Source organism: Bicyclus anynana, chromosome Z, assembly GCF_947172395.1.
Source record: "Bicyclus anynana chromosome Z, ilBicAnyn1.1, whole genome shotgun sequence".
NCBI lineage: Eukaryota > Metazoa > Arthropoda > Insecta > Lepidoptera > Nymphalidae > Bicyclus > Bicyclus anynana.
The window spans coordinates 9894085-9911221 of record NC_069110.1 but is presented as its reverse complement, the minus strand read 5'-3'; the positions used below and the strand labels follow the sequence as shown (position 1 = coordinate 9911221).

Sequence of the window (17137 nt, the reverse complement as noted above, 5' to 3'; positions counted from 1 at the left end):
TGCCCCGGACCGGATTCGAACCCACAACCTCCGGAATTGGAGGCAGAGGTCATACATAACCACTGGGCTATCACGACTCTATTTTAAGCGTATGTTTAAGAAATAATTGCATGTTTTACATTCGACTGGGCTAATGTAGTTTGTCTTTATCTGCAGATTCTGGAAGAAACTGGCCGGTACAAACGGAACTTTTGCCAACACCACCTCCGCGAACTTCATAAACCCTGTTGTTGCTTACTATGAATTGGACTACATGTGCCATATTATCAACATCGCTACCCTGGGAACCGCAGCTCTTGCCTACGCATGTAAGTACCAGGGGCGATGGTTCCTAACAACCCGATTACTACCTTCTAAAATCCACGAATTTTACGGACGTAAATAATAAATAGACGTACTAAGCCGTGTTCCTGTTCATGTGTTTTTTTTTGTCTGAATGTGTTTCAGACTAAAAAACCCCACGGGTGCATCATTAGCAACCCATTTTCGGCTCACTGTTAAGCACGAGTCTTCTCTTAGAATGAGAGGGGTTAGGCAAATAGTCCACCATGCTGGCCCAATGCGAATTGGCAGATTCACATGCGTAGAGAATTAAGAAAATTCTCAGGTAGGTATGCAGGTTTCTTCACGAAATTTTTCCTTCACCGTTTGAGACACTGTTATGGGTTGAGTTAATAAATAACAGAAACTAGTCCAATTTACAATGAGTTTTTATTTTACAACTACAACTATACAGATACAACTACTTCAATAATACTACTGCTAACTACTTTACTAAAACTAACTACTTGACTACTTAAAACTATGGTTGGACGCCAGGAGAGTTTTGTGGGGTTGTTGTTAATGTTCACAGGCACCCTGCCAGGCCTAATAGTGTTAGCTCATTAGAGCAGACCCTCAGGGATCCGTTTGGAGGATACCTCGTACCGAGAAGGCGTTGCAGTAGGCTACCGACAATAGAACAAAGCATGAATGACAAAATAATCTCGAACCTATCGTAGATCTTGCGCATGACTTAACCTACTACTCACCCCGCTAAGCACGATACCAAACCAAAACTAGTGAATTTCAAATCACTGAATTGTTCTGCAATTACTCAACCAAAACTAAAAGTAACGTGCTAATTATTTATTGCACTACAAAATGTCAGTACTGTGACACGGAAGCAACCGTGCGTTTCACAGACGACTGTCGCTCCACAGCACCACACCAATATGGCAAATAGTCCACCATGCCCAATGTGGATTGGCAGACTTAACACTCGTAGATAATTAAGAAAACTCTCAGTTATGCAGCTATTCTCACTATGTTTTTCCTTTAGCATTTGAGACACGTGATATTTAATTTCTTAAAATGCAAACAACTGAAAAGTTGAAGATGCATGCCCCGGACCGGATTCGAACCCACACCCTCCGGAAGGCAGAGGCATATCCACTGGGCTATCACGACTCGCAAATGTTTTATAGTCTAAAATAACAATAAAGTTTATTTGGAACCAATAGAACAATATACGTAAACTATGGAAACAAAGCATGACCAGGACCGGCTATAACGCTATACGACAATAGAAGTAGTTAATCTTAACGATAAAATCATAACGGTCATATTAATAAAAAAAGATATCGCAAATATTCTTTTCAAAAAAAAAAAATAAAAAAAAAATATCTTTAGTTAATCCCACATGACCACAGGACCTCGTGATCCGTAGCCACATAGGCTAACCACTGGCCAACTCGGTACTTATAGGAATATTAGTATAGTTTGGCAAGTTCGTTCGTAACACTCCCGATGCCCGGCACGTACGACTTCACACCGCGCTTCCCCCCGTCGCCCGCATATCATGGGAGTGTCATCAACGAAGTTGCCAAGCTAATGTTATGTTTATTACTACAGGCTTGCTGGCTCTGCTGACCCGACCGGCAATGAACGAGGTTTACCTCCTGTCTATTTCCTATGCCGTACTCGGAACTTTCATGCTGATTGAGATCTCGTTTGCCGTGGCATCTGTTTTGAGGTAATTAAAACAATAATTATTATTAATACATCATTAATGCATATAAATAAAATTTAAGTGTATGTCTTTGTTTTTTTAAGTAACTGTATTTTATCAAGTGATTAAAGCTTATTTATTTACACGATACTAAAACATAATCAAGCTATGTTTTAAATTTTTATCTCTCTGTCTTTCTGCTTTGTCCGGGTTAATCTCTGGAATCGCTGAACCAATTTTAATGGGACTTTCCTCGATAGAGGAGGTTATGGAGCAACATATAGGCTACTTTTAATCCCGACAATATACTCCCCGCGGGATTTGTGAAAAACAGAATTACAAACGAGGTCGCGGGCGTCCACTAGTACTTAATATAATATACAGGGCTAAGGAGTAGGTATTGAGACGAATATCGTAGCATTCTAGTCCTGAACTTGTGACTACAGGATGTAGGGTTAAGGAATTCCTTGACGATCGATCAACACTCCCCGTTCTCTGCTCGTGTTGTTCTCCCTGCCTAGCCAAATTTGGTAAGATCCTATTAAAGCAGCTTTGGATACTCGTTCTAATATAGAACTAGCTGCACTTAATATATATAATAACTCTGGGGTTATCTTGAACGAAAACTAATTAAAAATGTTTGAGGAACATGTGTTCTATAATTAATATTTTCGGAGTAAATAATATTTATTATGTAAATATATCTTAAAATGTGTCCCATAAACGCATCCTTATAAATATGACGTAGCCAAACTTAGAAATTTTAAAACGCAAGGATAGATAAAGGCATGCGTTACATGGATAGTCGGAATTATTTGAATTACTTTGTATGAAAACATAAAAAGTTTTTATTTTTTAATTAAAAAATATTAGTTGTGCAGTTCGACTCCTATAAGTTAACTTTAAGTTATGGAAAATACTCTCCAGCAACCTGTATGTTATAACAGTACTCCAAAGTAAGCGTATCTTCTTATGTATTATTGTACTATATGCATATACAATATATACAATATATATGATAGATGAATATATAATATTATACATATAAATTCGTATGATATTATTTATGTATATCCTACCATGAATCAAATCATATCTCCAATTTCTAAGGCCACAACGCACTCCTATAATCCAGATTATTCATCGAAATACAATTCCAATGTCGAATTCACATTGCTGCCTATGACAACTTACAATGTCGAATGATAATAGACTTACAGACGGACTCTAATACCCAGGAATACCTACTATGTTCCAAATAGATGATTGCTTAGGGATTTTGCAACAATGATGTGGACACTAATCTAATTTTGATTCATATTAGTTGGTTTATTTAATCGAAATAATTTCCATAATAAATATTTGTAGGTATTTAATACGCAATGTTTGACCATTTGTTTATTACTTCTGAAACCTCAATTTGAGCCTTGAGTTTCAATAGCTCAACGGTAAGAGCGGTCACTCATCACCGTGGCGTCGTGGTTCGATCCCCGTCCTGTTAGTCTATTGTCGTACTGTAACTGTTTAAAAATGCCTCATATAAATATAAATGCATAAAACACATATTTTTATTATGTGTGTTGATCTTCCAAAGGTTAAATATTCCAATGGTTAATTAAATTTTAAGATTGCTATTAAATAAACTGAATAATACTTTTTTATTTACACGGTTAAACGTTTCTAAAACTTAATATCTGCTTATGTTGGCCAAAATTTAGACAACACTAGGTACGAGCATATTTTATATTACCTCCAAGATGTTCAAAGCGATTCCAAACGCTACTCTAAACTTTGAGAATCTCATTCAAACTGAAATTTTACGCTATGGAGCTTTATCTGGTTCCGTGCAACGTCGGTGAGAATTTATTTGATGCCGGTAAATAACTTTTAGGTCAGGCGCTAACTTGTTTCCTGAATTTAGTACAAAACATAGTTTGTACATATTGGATGGCAATTTCACATTTGCCATCCAATATTTACTCCAATTTATATTCGGATAAAATTTTATGATTATATAATTGCCTTCAATGAAGAAAGCAACGGGTTGGACTCCGGTAGTGCCAGCAGACGTGAAAAGTTGAATATTAAAGTTGTGTATTTTTTATTGTTAATATTTTGGAATCATCAGGGAAAAATCGCGCAAATCCCTTTATTTATCAGTATTAAAATGCTATAATTTGTGTGATAAAATACAATATTCATTTATTGCGCAATCGTACACAAACATTTGAAACACATGAAAATTTTAACACTTCAGAACAATTAAAATTATTTTGTTTTTAAAAATTTATTTCTTTCTTCTCCTTCACCATCATCATAATCAGCAATCTCTAAAACAGATACTTTTTATTACTTTTGACGTTTATAACTCTTTTAGCCGGCACAATATAAATATCGATATCTTCATCAAAGGTGTATTTAAAAATTCAGCTAACTAGGAATTATTCTGCAGATAAAACCTAAATCTACTGTGATATTGCATTATGTAGTAACAGCTCTGTCACATTGTCCGTGTCCATGGCGACTTCGTTGTTAGTGAATTTTTAATTCCTATAAACAACAAATTCGAATAAATCGTGTTGTTGTTGAAAAGTTCGTCGACGAGTATAAAATAGTAGAATATCAATCAGGGTCACGTGACCCTGACGCGAGTTTACCAATTTTTACTCATCTCAAAAAGTGCTCAAAGCCGCAAAGAAGTATTCACTTTAAAAATACATAAATCTATACAAGTTTACTGTACAGATTTATGTATTTTTTCTAAACCGTTGTGCAATAGTTTATTTCTGAACTCTGTAGAGTTTTTTAGATATTTATAATGTTCAGATTTAGACAAATGTAAAATAGATAAGATTATATCTGAAAAGATTTCGCTTACAATTTAGTCTTTCAGCCACGTTGTAAAGTTTGGGAGGTCGGCATTTCGGTATCGTATACGCTAAGTCCGCAAAGTTATTTGCATTCCAGTCAATGCGAACCTCAGCTTATTTTCAGGGAATCAAACATCGTGATGCACATGCTTGCCGACGCGTTCGGCGTTAGTGTATTCTGAAGAGGCAAGCAAGACGGACGTCGATCTTGTGTCCTCACAAAACGCAATAAACTTTGGCTTCTTTTATCTGATAACCTTTATCTTTTTACCATCGGATCGGCTACAAGCGTTTGCAACCTCACGCAAATTAATTCAAACCCACTTTCTCCCTATGAATTTATCATTTATGATGCTTTTTTGAAGTTGCTTAGGCTTTACATGCTTTAATAGTAAAGATTTATATTGAATTTTGTAAGTGTAATTTTAATTTGTATGTACGAGTATGTTAAAACGTATTTTATGTCTCTCAATCCCTACTTGACAAGAGTGTCAGACTAGAGAATATTGTCCTTTTGGGAGTTGATGTGGGATTAAACTTAAATGAACTGTTGATGGGTTGATGTGGGATTAAACTTGAATGACCTGTAGATGGGTTGATGTGGGATTAAACTTGAATGACCTGTAAACGGGTTGATGTGGGAGTAAACTTAAATGACCTGTTGATGGGTTGATGTGGAAGTAATTTCGTCATGTTGTAGGTCGGTGGAACACACTGTGGGCACGTGTGTTTTCTTCACATACATGGCATACACGACTCTACCGCTTCGGCTTCACGAGTCGTCGGTGGGCGGGCTTATCTTTGCTGCCATCAACATCACCGCTCAACTGTTGCTCAGGGACACATCCAGCTCGCAGGTTTGCTTTGTATATTACAGTACAGTATGTACACTGTTAAATGTGCATGTATTAATATATATGTACCTAATTCGATTTTTCGCAACGAGTTGTTCCAATTGCAGTGTTGCAACATTATCAGAAATATCTATTACCTGGTAACCCAGTTAGCTACCAGAATCAAGGGTTTCGTAAATAAAAAAGTTGAGCGTCTCATCAAGATGAAACTACTCACGGACAATTAACTTGAAAGTAATAAATTGTAAAAATGATCCACGGATTCTGGGCTATGTAGCAAAGCCTTTTTTTTATAAGTACGATCAACATCTGGTAAGTAGTATTCAATACTGATGCCGCGAATAAAAATACTCGTAGCTCATTCGACTCGTCATAGCCTTTAGAAAAATGTGCATTTTTAGACCCGCTCATAAACAATGCAATGGTTATAAACAATTGAAGATTTTTAAAAATAGGGGTCTACATTAATGGAAATCACACCAAAACTATTAATATTAGTGAATTTCTACAAATAGATTTTTAAAGTAGAGGAAATTTTGCATTGTATATTATTGATTGACTTTTTCACCGAACAGATCTTCTGCTGCCTGGTTTCACTGATGGCCGCTAACATTGCCGGGATCTTGACCCACCACCCACGAGAGCAAGCTCAACGACGGGCTTTCCTCGAGACCCGCGACTGCGTAGAGGCGCGCCTTGTGACCCAGCGTGAGAATCAACAACAGGTACATATCACATGCCAGTTTAACGCATATACTAGGCTTGTATAGTAAACACGTTATCTACTAAGACGGCCATCAATCCTTTCCCTATATCTACAATTCAATTGACTCAGTTGATAATGCTATTACTAAAGTTGCAAGCAGACTATTTCACAAAACCTCTCCCTCCCAGGGAGCGCTCATAAATTACAGTGTCAAAATTTATTTATTTCTATTAGGCTTAGTTTACAAGCACTTTTGAAACGTCAAGTAATGTTAAAAAGTAAGAGGGTATATACGATCATTGCTTTCGGAGCTACAGGTATTTAAAGGGCGCTATTTGCGACGCTGCCTCGAATCGCTAAAAAACGCTCCATACTAAATGGTACGAAAGAATGACGTCATCGCTTTCTGAGATCGTTAGATTTATAAGGGTGTTCAAACACAATTACAAATGCGTATCTTTGTTATTTGTTCGTTTATGATTATACTTCATATGATGAAATTTCACATTGAACTAAGGAAGCTAAAAATATATGAATTTTCACCTAATTATGTTAAAAGCTTCTTAATTGATTTTGAAATTTTATACCTACTTAATCTTATTTATTTTACAAACATACCGTTAATATTAAAATTATTTTTTGAAACTTTAGCTAATATTGAAATTATTTATTGGAATGTCTCATAAAAATCAATATGTTCGTAATAACCCTGATAATAACTATTGGGTTGGAAAATAAGACTTTCATTTGATACTATACTTTTGGTCTGTAAATTAATATATTATCTATACTAATATTGTAAAGAGGTAGAGTAGTGTTGTAGGGGGGTAGCTATTGAACCGATTATCCCTTTATTTTGAAGGAAAGGGGAACTAAGCAGAAATAAACGCGAGGTGAAGCTTAATAATAATGTTGTAAATAGGTAAAGTTTTTGGTATTTATTGTTGGGTGTTTTTGGTATCTTTGGATCATCATAATTATCAACCCATATTCAGCTCACTGCAGAGCTTGAGTCTCCTCTCAGAATTAGAGGGGTTAGGCCAATAGTCCACCACGCTGGCCCAATGCGGATTGGTAGACTTCACACACGCAGAGAATTAAGAAAAATCTCTGGTATTCAGGTTTCCTCACGATGTTTGTTTGAGAAACGTGATATTTAATTTCTTAAAATGCACACAACTGCAAAGTTGGAGGTGCATGCCCTGGACTGGATTCGAACCCACGCCCTCCGGAATCGGAGGCAGAGATCATATACACTGGGCTATCACTCTCTTTTTGGATCTACTCAACCGATTTTAAAAATTATTTTACCACTAGAAAGCCATTTTATTTATGAGTGTCATAGGCTATATTTTATAGCCGTATTTTATGGGAATGAGAATAACGCGGGTAAAACCGCGGTTAGTCGACTAGTTGTTTAGTGAAAAACATTAAACATAATATAACTTTTGTTGAAAATATAGAATATGGCATTGGTGGAAAGGAGTTATTGTGTTCTTATGTTTGCTTGATTCGCACTAAGCACATCACGAGCACATAAATTGTCCATACTAATATTATAAATGTGAAAGTAAGTCTGTCTGTGTGTTACCATTTCACTGCTAAACCGATTTGGATTTTTTTTTAAATAAATATAAAAGAATTAATATAATCTTGGAGCAGAACATACTAAGCTACTTTTTATCCTGAAAAAGTCCACGGCACCAGCGGAGTTTGCGAAAAACAGAATCTATACTGTATATAATATTATAAATGCGACAGTAAGTCTATGTGTTTGTCTGTCTGTCTGTTACCTTTTCACGGCTAAACAGCTGACAAGATGAATTGTGGTATAATAATAAATGGGACCTCGGAGCAAAATATGGGGTACTTTTTGATTCGAAAATAAAATTGGAAGTGGGTGAAATAGGGGTTGAAAATTTGTATGGAAAGGCTTTTAATTTTAAAGTTACAAAAAATACGAAATATAATGTGATTTAAGAATTTTTAAGTGGTGAAATAGGGGTTGTAAGTTTACATTGATTTCCACTCAGACCGACAGATTCGCGAGTGTCTGCTGCTCGAACTTTTATGTAATGGTATATTTGCATGTCAAATAAACAAAGGCTAGTATGAAGGCTATGGATCGACGGATTCTGAATAATACTCGAGATATCAAATAATTACGAACAAACAATATAATTCGTAAATAATTGCACTGTGCAATTATACAACTCTACACTCAGACAAGTGGAAATTAATGAATCAAAGGATCGATTGTTGTCGAAATGATTAAGTAAAAGCATCGGCAAAGCAAAGCTGAAATTTCACTAACAATGCTATCGTATTTCACTGGTAATAATTACTGAATAATCCGTCATTTCTACGAGTAAAATTAACGTGTATAGTCAGAAATCCGTTCTGTTTCAATGCGTTTTAACCTGTGATTAACATTGTATTGACGTGGGAATTAATTAATAATTAGTAGATACATGCGAATCATATCTCACTTAATTTTAATGATGATTGAGAGATTATATTTTATGCAACAAATAATCTGTTGTGCATATTTTTATTGACGTGAAATTTACACATTTGGCGTAAGATTATGGAATAATTAATTTTTCGTATTCATCGCCTTCGAACAATTTTGTAAAAGCTTAAGAACAAGTGAGCCCATTTCTATAAAATTCAAGTAATGAAATAATATCTAAATCAATGAGATGTTCTGTGTAGTATAATAATGTTATTTAATTTTTCTTTATGATACAATAATTAATGTTTTTCTTTATTTATTTACGAGTGGACGAAATCTTGCAGGATCCATGGATGTTTTCGGAATAAAAAGTAGCCTATATGTTGTTCAGCAGTCTCCTCTATCTCCCAGTAAAAGTCGCATTAAAATCGGTCCAACTGTTTCAAAGATTAGCCGGGACAAACAAACACAGACAAACATTTTAAAGAAGCTTGATTGTGTTTTAGTGTCGTGTAAATAGCTACATAAGCACTTGAAAAATCACAGTTATTTTGAAATCACAGGCAGATACTTCAAATTTATTTCATTTATATTAGCTAGAATTTTATTATTTAAAGCTTTAGCTAAGCTAAGTTGTTTATACTTGAAACACAAACACAGAAACGCACCCTCTTTAGTACTGAGTCCTAACTCACGCTAACGAAGTTTCTACCGCTACATATACCAAGTTTCAACAAGTACATCGTAGTTAGCGGAGGGTTCTCTAATCTCCGTAGCTGATACTATTACGATTTGGTCGTTCAGTGATCGGTGTAGCAACATATTCGAAATTAGATTTTGAAATAGACGTCTCCTGTCCCAAAGTTGCTGGGCGATGGGGGCGTTGTCATCACGCATATAGGCAATTTGACTCCTTTTTTTAATTTACTATATAAATAAAAATGATAAAATTTTAAATTGGGAAATCCCCTGACAGACATAAACCTAGAACGACTTTTATGTCAGAACGAGAACTAGAACGACTTTTACGTCAGAAATTCTATCCAACTTAACTGAAAAGTTTAAATGCGATAGTCAAAGAATTTTTTTTCTTTGACATTTTGCATTTAAACTTCAAGTATTATTTTGATTTGTTACCCCATTTACACCATCTTATTTACTATCGTTTATGCACCTTCCATGAGATTAAATGGCTGAATTGATTTTTATTCAACATAGTTTAAAACAGTCGAATAAGGGCATAATTAAATGAAAATCGGTTCACCCGTTTGAGAGTTTTACAGAAATACACGTCATACTTATAACACCTATATGTAAGTTATTAAAAATAATTTAATACAACCCATTTTCCTAATCTAGAGAAGCTTTCTTGATATTGTTACTTAACAATCCACTAACGTCAGTGTTCACTAATGTAATAATAACCGTCGAATTAGTCCCGTTTGATATAACAATGAAGTCGTCTATCGATCCTACGTGTTGTGTGTACCAATGTTTCGAACAATTAGAGCCGTACGACCACTTGACTCCTAAATGGACGACCGGTCGCCCATCGTATCCGTTACGTGACATGTAAAAAAATATAAAATAAACTAAGGGCAATAGGCGAGCACAGTATCAAGCTCCGCGCGATAGAGGAATATAAAGATTTTTTAAATGGCTCACAACGGTAGATTAAAACCCCATTCCATGACCGTCGGCTTCTTCAACGCAGACGGGCAGCGAATGGTTAGTGTATCGTCGTCACAGAACATAGAAAGCTCTAGCAATAGAAAGAGCAAGTGGGCGGGGCCCGCGCATCCTCATGTATGAAGACGTACGCTAACTTGTTTGTATTATAAGAAAATAGACTTTAATAACGGTTACATGCAGTAAAGTTTAATTAGTACTATATCTCGGTTGTTATGCACTAAACTATTTAAGTGCTAACTAAAGTTTACTCTGTAAGACTTCTATTAAAGTATATATTCTTTTACTATAAACTTTTACGAAAAAACATAGAACACCAGTGAAAAAGTAGACTTTTGTGGATAGAATTTTGCTTTAGATCCGTGTCAATGAGAAATAATAAGTAGTTGTCAAGATATTTTTCAACTCTAAATTAAGGAAATGAAGTTCTTTTCTCAAAGGAGTTAGTGCTATTTTACACTTTAAGTGCGTTCGCTTACGGTACGTAGTGTTAAAAACTAAAAAACCAGAAGCTATTTCCAGTGTATTGATAATTCCGTGATCATCACAAATTGGAATAAATGTCATAAAATGATTTATTGGAAAGTGTATACCCCGAAGTTGTTGATATAAACTAAAAAAAATCAACCCTAAGGGTGAGAAAATAGGGTTGGTTTATTAATCGTTCACAGAGTCTAATGACGATTGCTGCGTAGTGTATTACAAATAGTGAACAAGAAAGGAATTACGAAAAGTTTGACACCAAAGGGTGGGGTTGATTTAAGTCGTTACTGAAAAAAACACATGAAAGAAAAAAGAAACTTGTAAGATAACACTTGACACCACCTGCTTGGCACCGCCTTCAAACTGATAAGTAGGTAGAAAATTATAAGTCTAATGTTATTTTTTGCTTGCCATGTTTTCCAAGTTGTATTTTTATAAAAAAAAATATTATTAATGCATTAAAATATTAACATTATCATTAACAGCTTATTTTAGCGGCCCACTAGTTGGCCAGGCCTCTCTCCTTACAATAAAGTGGTTCTTGAGCTTAAACCTACTACGCTGCCGCAAAGCGTGTTAGCGGGCTTATATATATGTATATATATTGCATTTTATAATATATACAATTTTACTTAATTATTTCCTTTAATAAGTTATTATGCTTTTTTATACTAGGAACGCCTTCTGCTCTCGGTACTGCCCCGCCACGTTGCCATGGAGATGAAGGCCGACATTGCTAGCCAGCCACGCCAGGGACAGTTCCACAAGATCTACATCCAGCGATATGAGAATGTCAGGTAAGATATTATATTAAGGACCACTTGCTTAATATGCATTATGGGCACAACCGCTGAGCTGACATTGGTCATCGGCTCTGCCATTTGCACTAGGTTTACTTCGCATAACCTCACTAATCGCTTACATTGTTAACTACTCAGTTTTACTATTTATCCTGATACTTATGGTATGTTTGTTGACTAGGTTCTACACTTTACATGTCAAAGATGGCGGATACACAAAGTAACACTATCAATCACTATCAGAATAATATAACTTAACTCACTACTACACCTCTACCCTCTAACTACACTATTGATCAAGGATATCGCTTTTGCTATCAGATGGAAATCAGGATTAACTATCGTATGGTAGAAGGGCAACCACGAGTCAAATCACGGACTGGCATCCGCTAGTAGTAGGGTTAAAGGATCCTTTTATAACTAGTTAATGCTTCCCTTCTCCACCCGTGTTGGCTCCCAGCTAAGTAACTAACAATTTAATGGCTGGACTATACGGATAACTCACCTACTAAACTTCTACATCACTGTCACATGGAAGACGATTATCCATTCCAAGAACGCGATTACAACTCCACCGGCATCATCGTTTCTACTAATTTTCCGATGGATTCAAATTATATTACATTGTTGAATATCGTCATTCCCCGGTTATTTCCTGTCTTTCTTATTAGTGAAGTATTAGAAAAACGGAGCATTGAAATAATATCTCCTCTTTTATTACTCCAAAGCAGAGATATAGCTACATTTAACATTAATCTTTCAACGCAATTTTCTTCACATAATTGTGAGGAAAAATACACATCATTACTTTTAAATCGATCACAAATAATGATATCGTTGAGTAGCAGGTGACGCATATTTTACTCTCACAAGGGGTGACAATTCAATATGATCATATTCACAGGTTCTGTGTAACTTCGAACGTTCTATTCAAAATGTTTGTGGAATTTTATTTTACTAATGACAGTGCTATATTATCGCCAGGGGTTTTTCAATAATGTATATATATCTACTTAAACACGTGGGTGACTAGCTGACAACGCGCGGGTTTACCCGCATGGTTCCCGTTCCTTCGGGGGATTATACGGGGATAATATATAGCCTACAATATGTAGCCTTCCTCGATATATGGGCTATCTGACAATGAATTTTTCAAATCGAACCAGTAGTTAGAGATCAGCGCGTTCAAGCACCTGTACTCGCGTAGACACCTGTACCGCTCAGAAATGACGGCATAGTGCTCAGAGTTATTTTCTGATATAGTAACAGCCTTTTAAGGGTTATTCATGTTGGTTCATTTCACATTTAATTTTTGTTCAAGTGCTTGTAGTCTATAGATTAGACTTCCATCATCCGTGAAATCACCTCGGGTGTGAATCGGATTCAAATCGACTAAAAAGCAGGCAAATGCCTGGGACTTGTATCCGATACTTTGATCAGATTAGTGCTTGAACAATATCCGTATTTTTTTATCCGTGGTTTTTATCCAGAATAGTAACTGGAAAATTTATAAATAATATGGTTTCAATGGCTAAATTGAGCCCTCAGGTGCAGTTTATTTTTCATTTGCAAAATAAACGCTATGATGTACGATGTGTGTCATCATCATCATCATGATGTCTCAATTGTAAAATGAAAAATTCAAAAAATTCATTTGTCAAAGTTTGTGAGGTATCTCTGGATCTACTGAGCCGATTTTAAAATTCTTTTACCACTAGAAAGCCATGTTTTTGGGATTATCATAGGCTATATTTTATCCCCGTATTCTCACGGACGGGAACAAAGAACACGAGAACGGGAACTACGTGAACGTAACCGCGGTGCGTCTTCCAGTTAAATATGTTTATTGTGTGTGTATGTGTAAATTAGATTCAGCTGTCGGTTTTTCTTATATAACCCCAAACTACACTACTAACTAATTAGCAACTTAAAAAAACATCAAGTTATTAAAACAGTAGCCATAACAGGAAAAGAAGTGTTTTAAGTAATTTATACTTGGAATTGACTTTTAATTACCACCCCAGAGAAAGACCTCGAATATAAAAGTTGTTAATAAGTAGTCGAACTTTTTCGAATTATTCTACCCGAAAACATTTCCGCAGTGAAATATTACATACCAAAGTAATCAGATATACCTATTTCTAATCAGATATATTATATAAAAGATAGGTTATCCATATTCTATTTAACTAGACAAAATAAAAAAAAAATATGTTTTTTTTATCTTTATAAGTTAACCCTAGACTACAATCTCACCTAAGTTAGCCCGCTTAGGTGAGATTAGGTTAGGTTTCATCCTCCTCCTAAGCGGACTAACTTAGCCCGCTTAGGAGGAGGATGAAACCCACACCCCTTTTCGTTTTCTACACGACATCGTACCGGAACGCTAAATCGCTTGGCGGTACGTCTTTGTCGGTAGGGTGGTAACTTGCCACGGCCGAAGCCTCCCACCAGTCAAAAATGTCCAATAAAGACTATAGAACTTATGGTTAAAAAACAACGAATTTTCAGGCAATAGAAGCTGTCGATAAAAACATAAGGCAAATATTCTTTAAAAAAAAATTAATTTTAAGGCTCCCACTGAAAATCACCGCTCTAGCTTTATGCTGAGAGAGCTGAGGGACCCTTAATTGATCAGTGTCCTTTTACTTTTCTTCTTCGTCTTTTACTAAGAAAATACACCTAAACAATACTCACCATCCAATAAACTCACATGCCTGCAGCGCTAACGGCTTGAAATCCGATAAAACTGATATTATTTTTACTGTGTCGTGGGTTGGTCGCGATGTGCATGACATCATGTCTCGATAAAAAAAATCGAGTTAAATTCATTGTGATAAGGGCATGCAAATTTCAAATTCGCGCCAAATAATGAAAACAATTGACAGTCGCATGAGACAAATTGCGTTCTAAAGCCAAAAGTTCCATTTTCAAATGTTTTAATTACTTTTTAAATACTATTTAAATATAAGTATGGGAAATACTCCCGATCACCCTGTATAATGTATAAATACACAGCCCACACTAAAACACCCATACTCATCACACGAATATTTTCTAGTTGTGTGACTTAAACCCACGACCGTGTAGGCAGAAAGCAGCGTCCTGCGACACGCGGCCGGCGAAAATTCCTCTTTCTCTCAATAATCTTTCTCTCAATAATGTTTCTTTCTTTCATGTGGTAACCAAGGTTTTTCTTTACAGCATTCTCTTTGCTGACATCTGCGGATTCACCTCCCTGTCAGACCAATGCACTGCTGAGGAACTCGTACGACTCCTGAACGAACTCTTTGCTCGGTAAGATTTTATCTGTATTTATAATTTATGTGTGGTGTGTTATATTGTCATTTATGCGTGTAAACTAAAGTACCGTCAATACTTTAGTTTACACAAAAGAGTTTGTCTGTGTAAATTAAACTTACCATAATTTCTAAAGCCAACTCGTCTTCCGAAATGTATAATAACTATGTACAAGTTTAAATTTTATGTTACATCATTAACAGTTATTAGGATTTATTCTACATTCATTCTATTTATGATACTCGTATAATGTCTAAAATATGAACGAATAAAAAAGAAAAGAAAGAAAAAAATATTCAAAGGATAGATATCCTGCTATAGGAAACGTAGATTCAAAGAATTCAGTGGAGTTTATAAAGCGATAATTGTTATTAAATATTATTATTAATTAAAATTCTTATTGCTACAAGTAAGAATTTCTTGAAGCGGAATTTTCTTTATAAAAAGATAAAGCTACGAATAAAATTCTCAGAATTCATAATTCTTTATTTAAGTGAGCTTTTTTCTCTCACTAATTCACAGATTCACCTGAAATGAATTATCTATTTCTATTAGTTTTTTGAAATTAAAAAAAAGATGAGTTGTACTTTAATTTATAATCTCTTTCATATTTACTGTAACATTGTCATCATTATAAACCCATATTCGGCTTACTGCTGAGCTCGAGTCTCCTCTCAGAATGAGAAGGATTAGGCCAATATTCCACCACGCTGGCCCATTGCGGATTGGCAGACTTTACACACGCAGATAATAAAGAAAATTCTCTGGTATGCAGGTTTCCTCACGATGTTTTTCCTTCACCGTGATATTTAATTTCTTAAAATGCACACAACCGCATGCCCCGGATCGCATTTGAACCCACATCCTCCAGAATCGGAGGCAGAGGTCATATCCACAGGGCTATCACGGCTCACAGTAACATTATATAAATAGCAAATAAGTACATAAATGTAATTCAAAAGAGAAGGAAAGATCACAAAAGGTCGCTCCAACCACGGCTTATTTATAGTTGGAAGTTTGAAACAACACGGGTAATATCTATTATGTTCCCACGGCGGTAGTTCTATAAAGGATTGAAACGTCCATCACAATATGGTTCCTATTCTCTTCTACCCGAACTATATACAAACAAAGTACATTGTGTTTGCATAAAAACTGAATTTCAATGAGGCGGTAATAGGGAAAAAGATGAACAGAGCGAGGTCGGGTGAGGCTTTTTTAAATAGAAAATATTGGCATAGCGTGAGCGTTATCTAAAGAACTACGCGTATAAATAAATCTACTTATACCAGTTTGCATTTAAAAGAGAGTTTGCTTTTGCTAAAGTCCCCATGAGAAGACTCAGAGCGAACTATGCTTGGAGTATATTTTTTGTTTGAATCAGAAATTACTAGATCCAAAGCAAAACCGACATGGCTCATTGAATCGCAAAGCTGAAGTAGAAATGGGAGAGGCGCATATATATTTTGATAGGCTGATGGATGGAACCCAACCTGGAACCCAAAGTTCCAGGCGATTTAGCCGATTATCACTGTCTAGAAATTAGAATTAAGCCTAGAAGCTTAGTTAGCTTTACGTAACAGGAAAAATGGTTTATGTTCCACTCTGGTTAGACTTAATTTCAGCATGTATTTCATGTAGAATAATAAATGAATTAAATAAACCTAATAAATTGATTGGAATCTTAGTCTGCTGAATACTAATATTACTCTGTAAAACCGTGAATCAGTTATTAATTCATAAATTCGTCTTTTCATAAAACAAAGAGGATTATTTCCTTACTTGGAAAAATCTTATTTATTTCTCTTTTTTTAATTTAGCGACGAAAACGTTCATAAGTACTTTTAAAGCTCTTTCTGAATCATTTTCGGAACGTTCCCATGACCCGCTAAGTAGTAAATGATGAAAGTTTGAAAACAAAGAACAAAGAATTCATCGTAAAGATTTTTTTTTAATCATAGCTGGCTTTTCTCCATGTTAATGTTATACG

General features: G+C 35.4%; 1 protein-coding gene across 1 annotated transcript in view; it reads left to right on the top strand.

Annotated features, from left to right (window-relative positions):
* The window catches only part of LOC112047963 (adenylate cyclase type 6), a 104083-nt gene that overhangs the window by 49317 nt on the left and 37629 nt on the right, over window positions 1-17137 (top strand). Inside the window, exons 8-13 of the mRNA XM_052890775.1 lie at window positions 157-308; window positions 1894-2014; window positions 5561-5717; window positions 6290-6439; window positions 11723-11844; window positions 15052-15144. Of these exons, the coding sequence (XP_052746735.1) occupies window positions 157-308; window positions 1894-2014; window positions 5561-5717; window positions 6290-6439; window positions 11723-11844; window positions 15052-15144 (795 nt within the window). The remainder of the gene's footprint in view (window positions 1-156; window positions 309-1893; window positions 2015-5560; window positions 5718-6289; window positions 6440-11722; window positions 11845-15051; window positions 15145-17137) is intronic.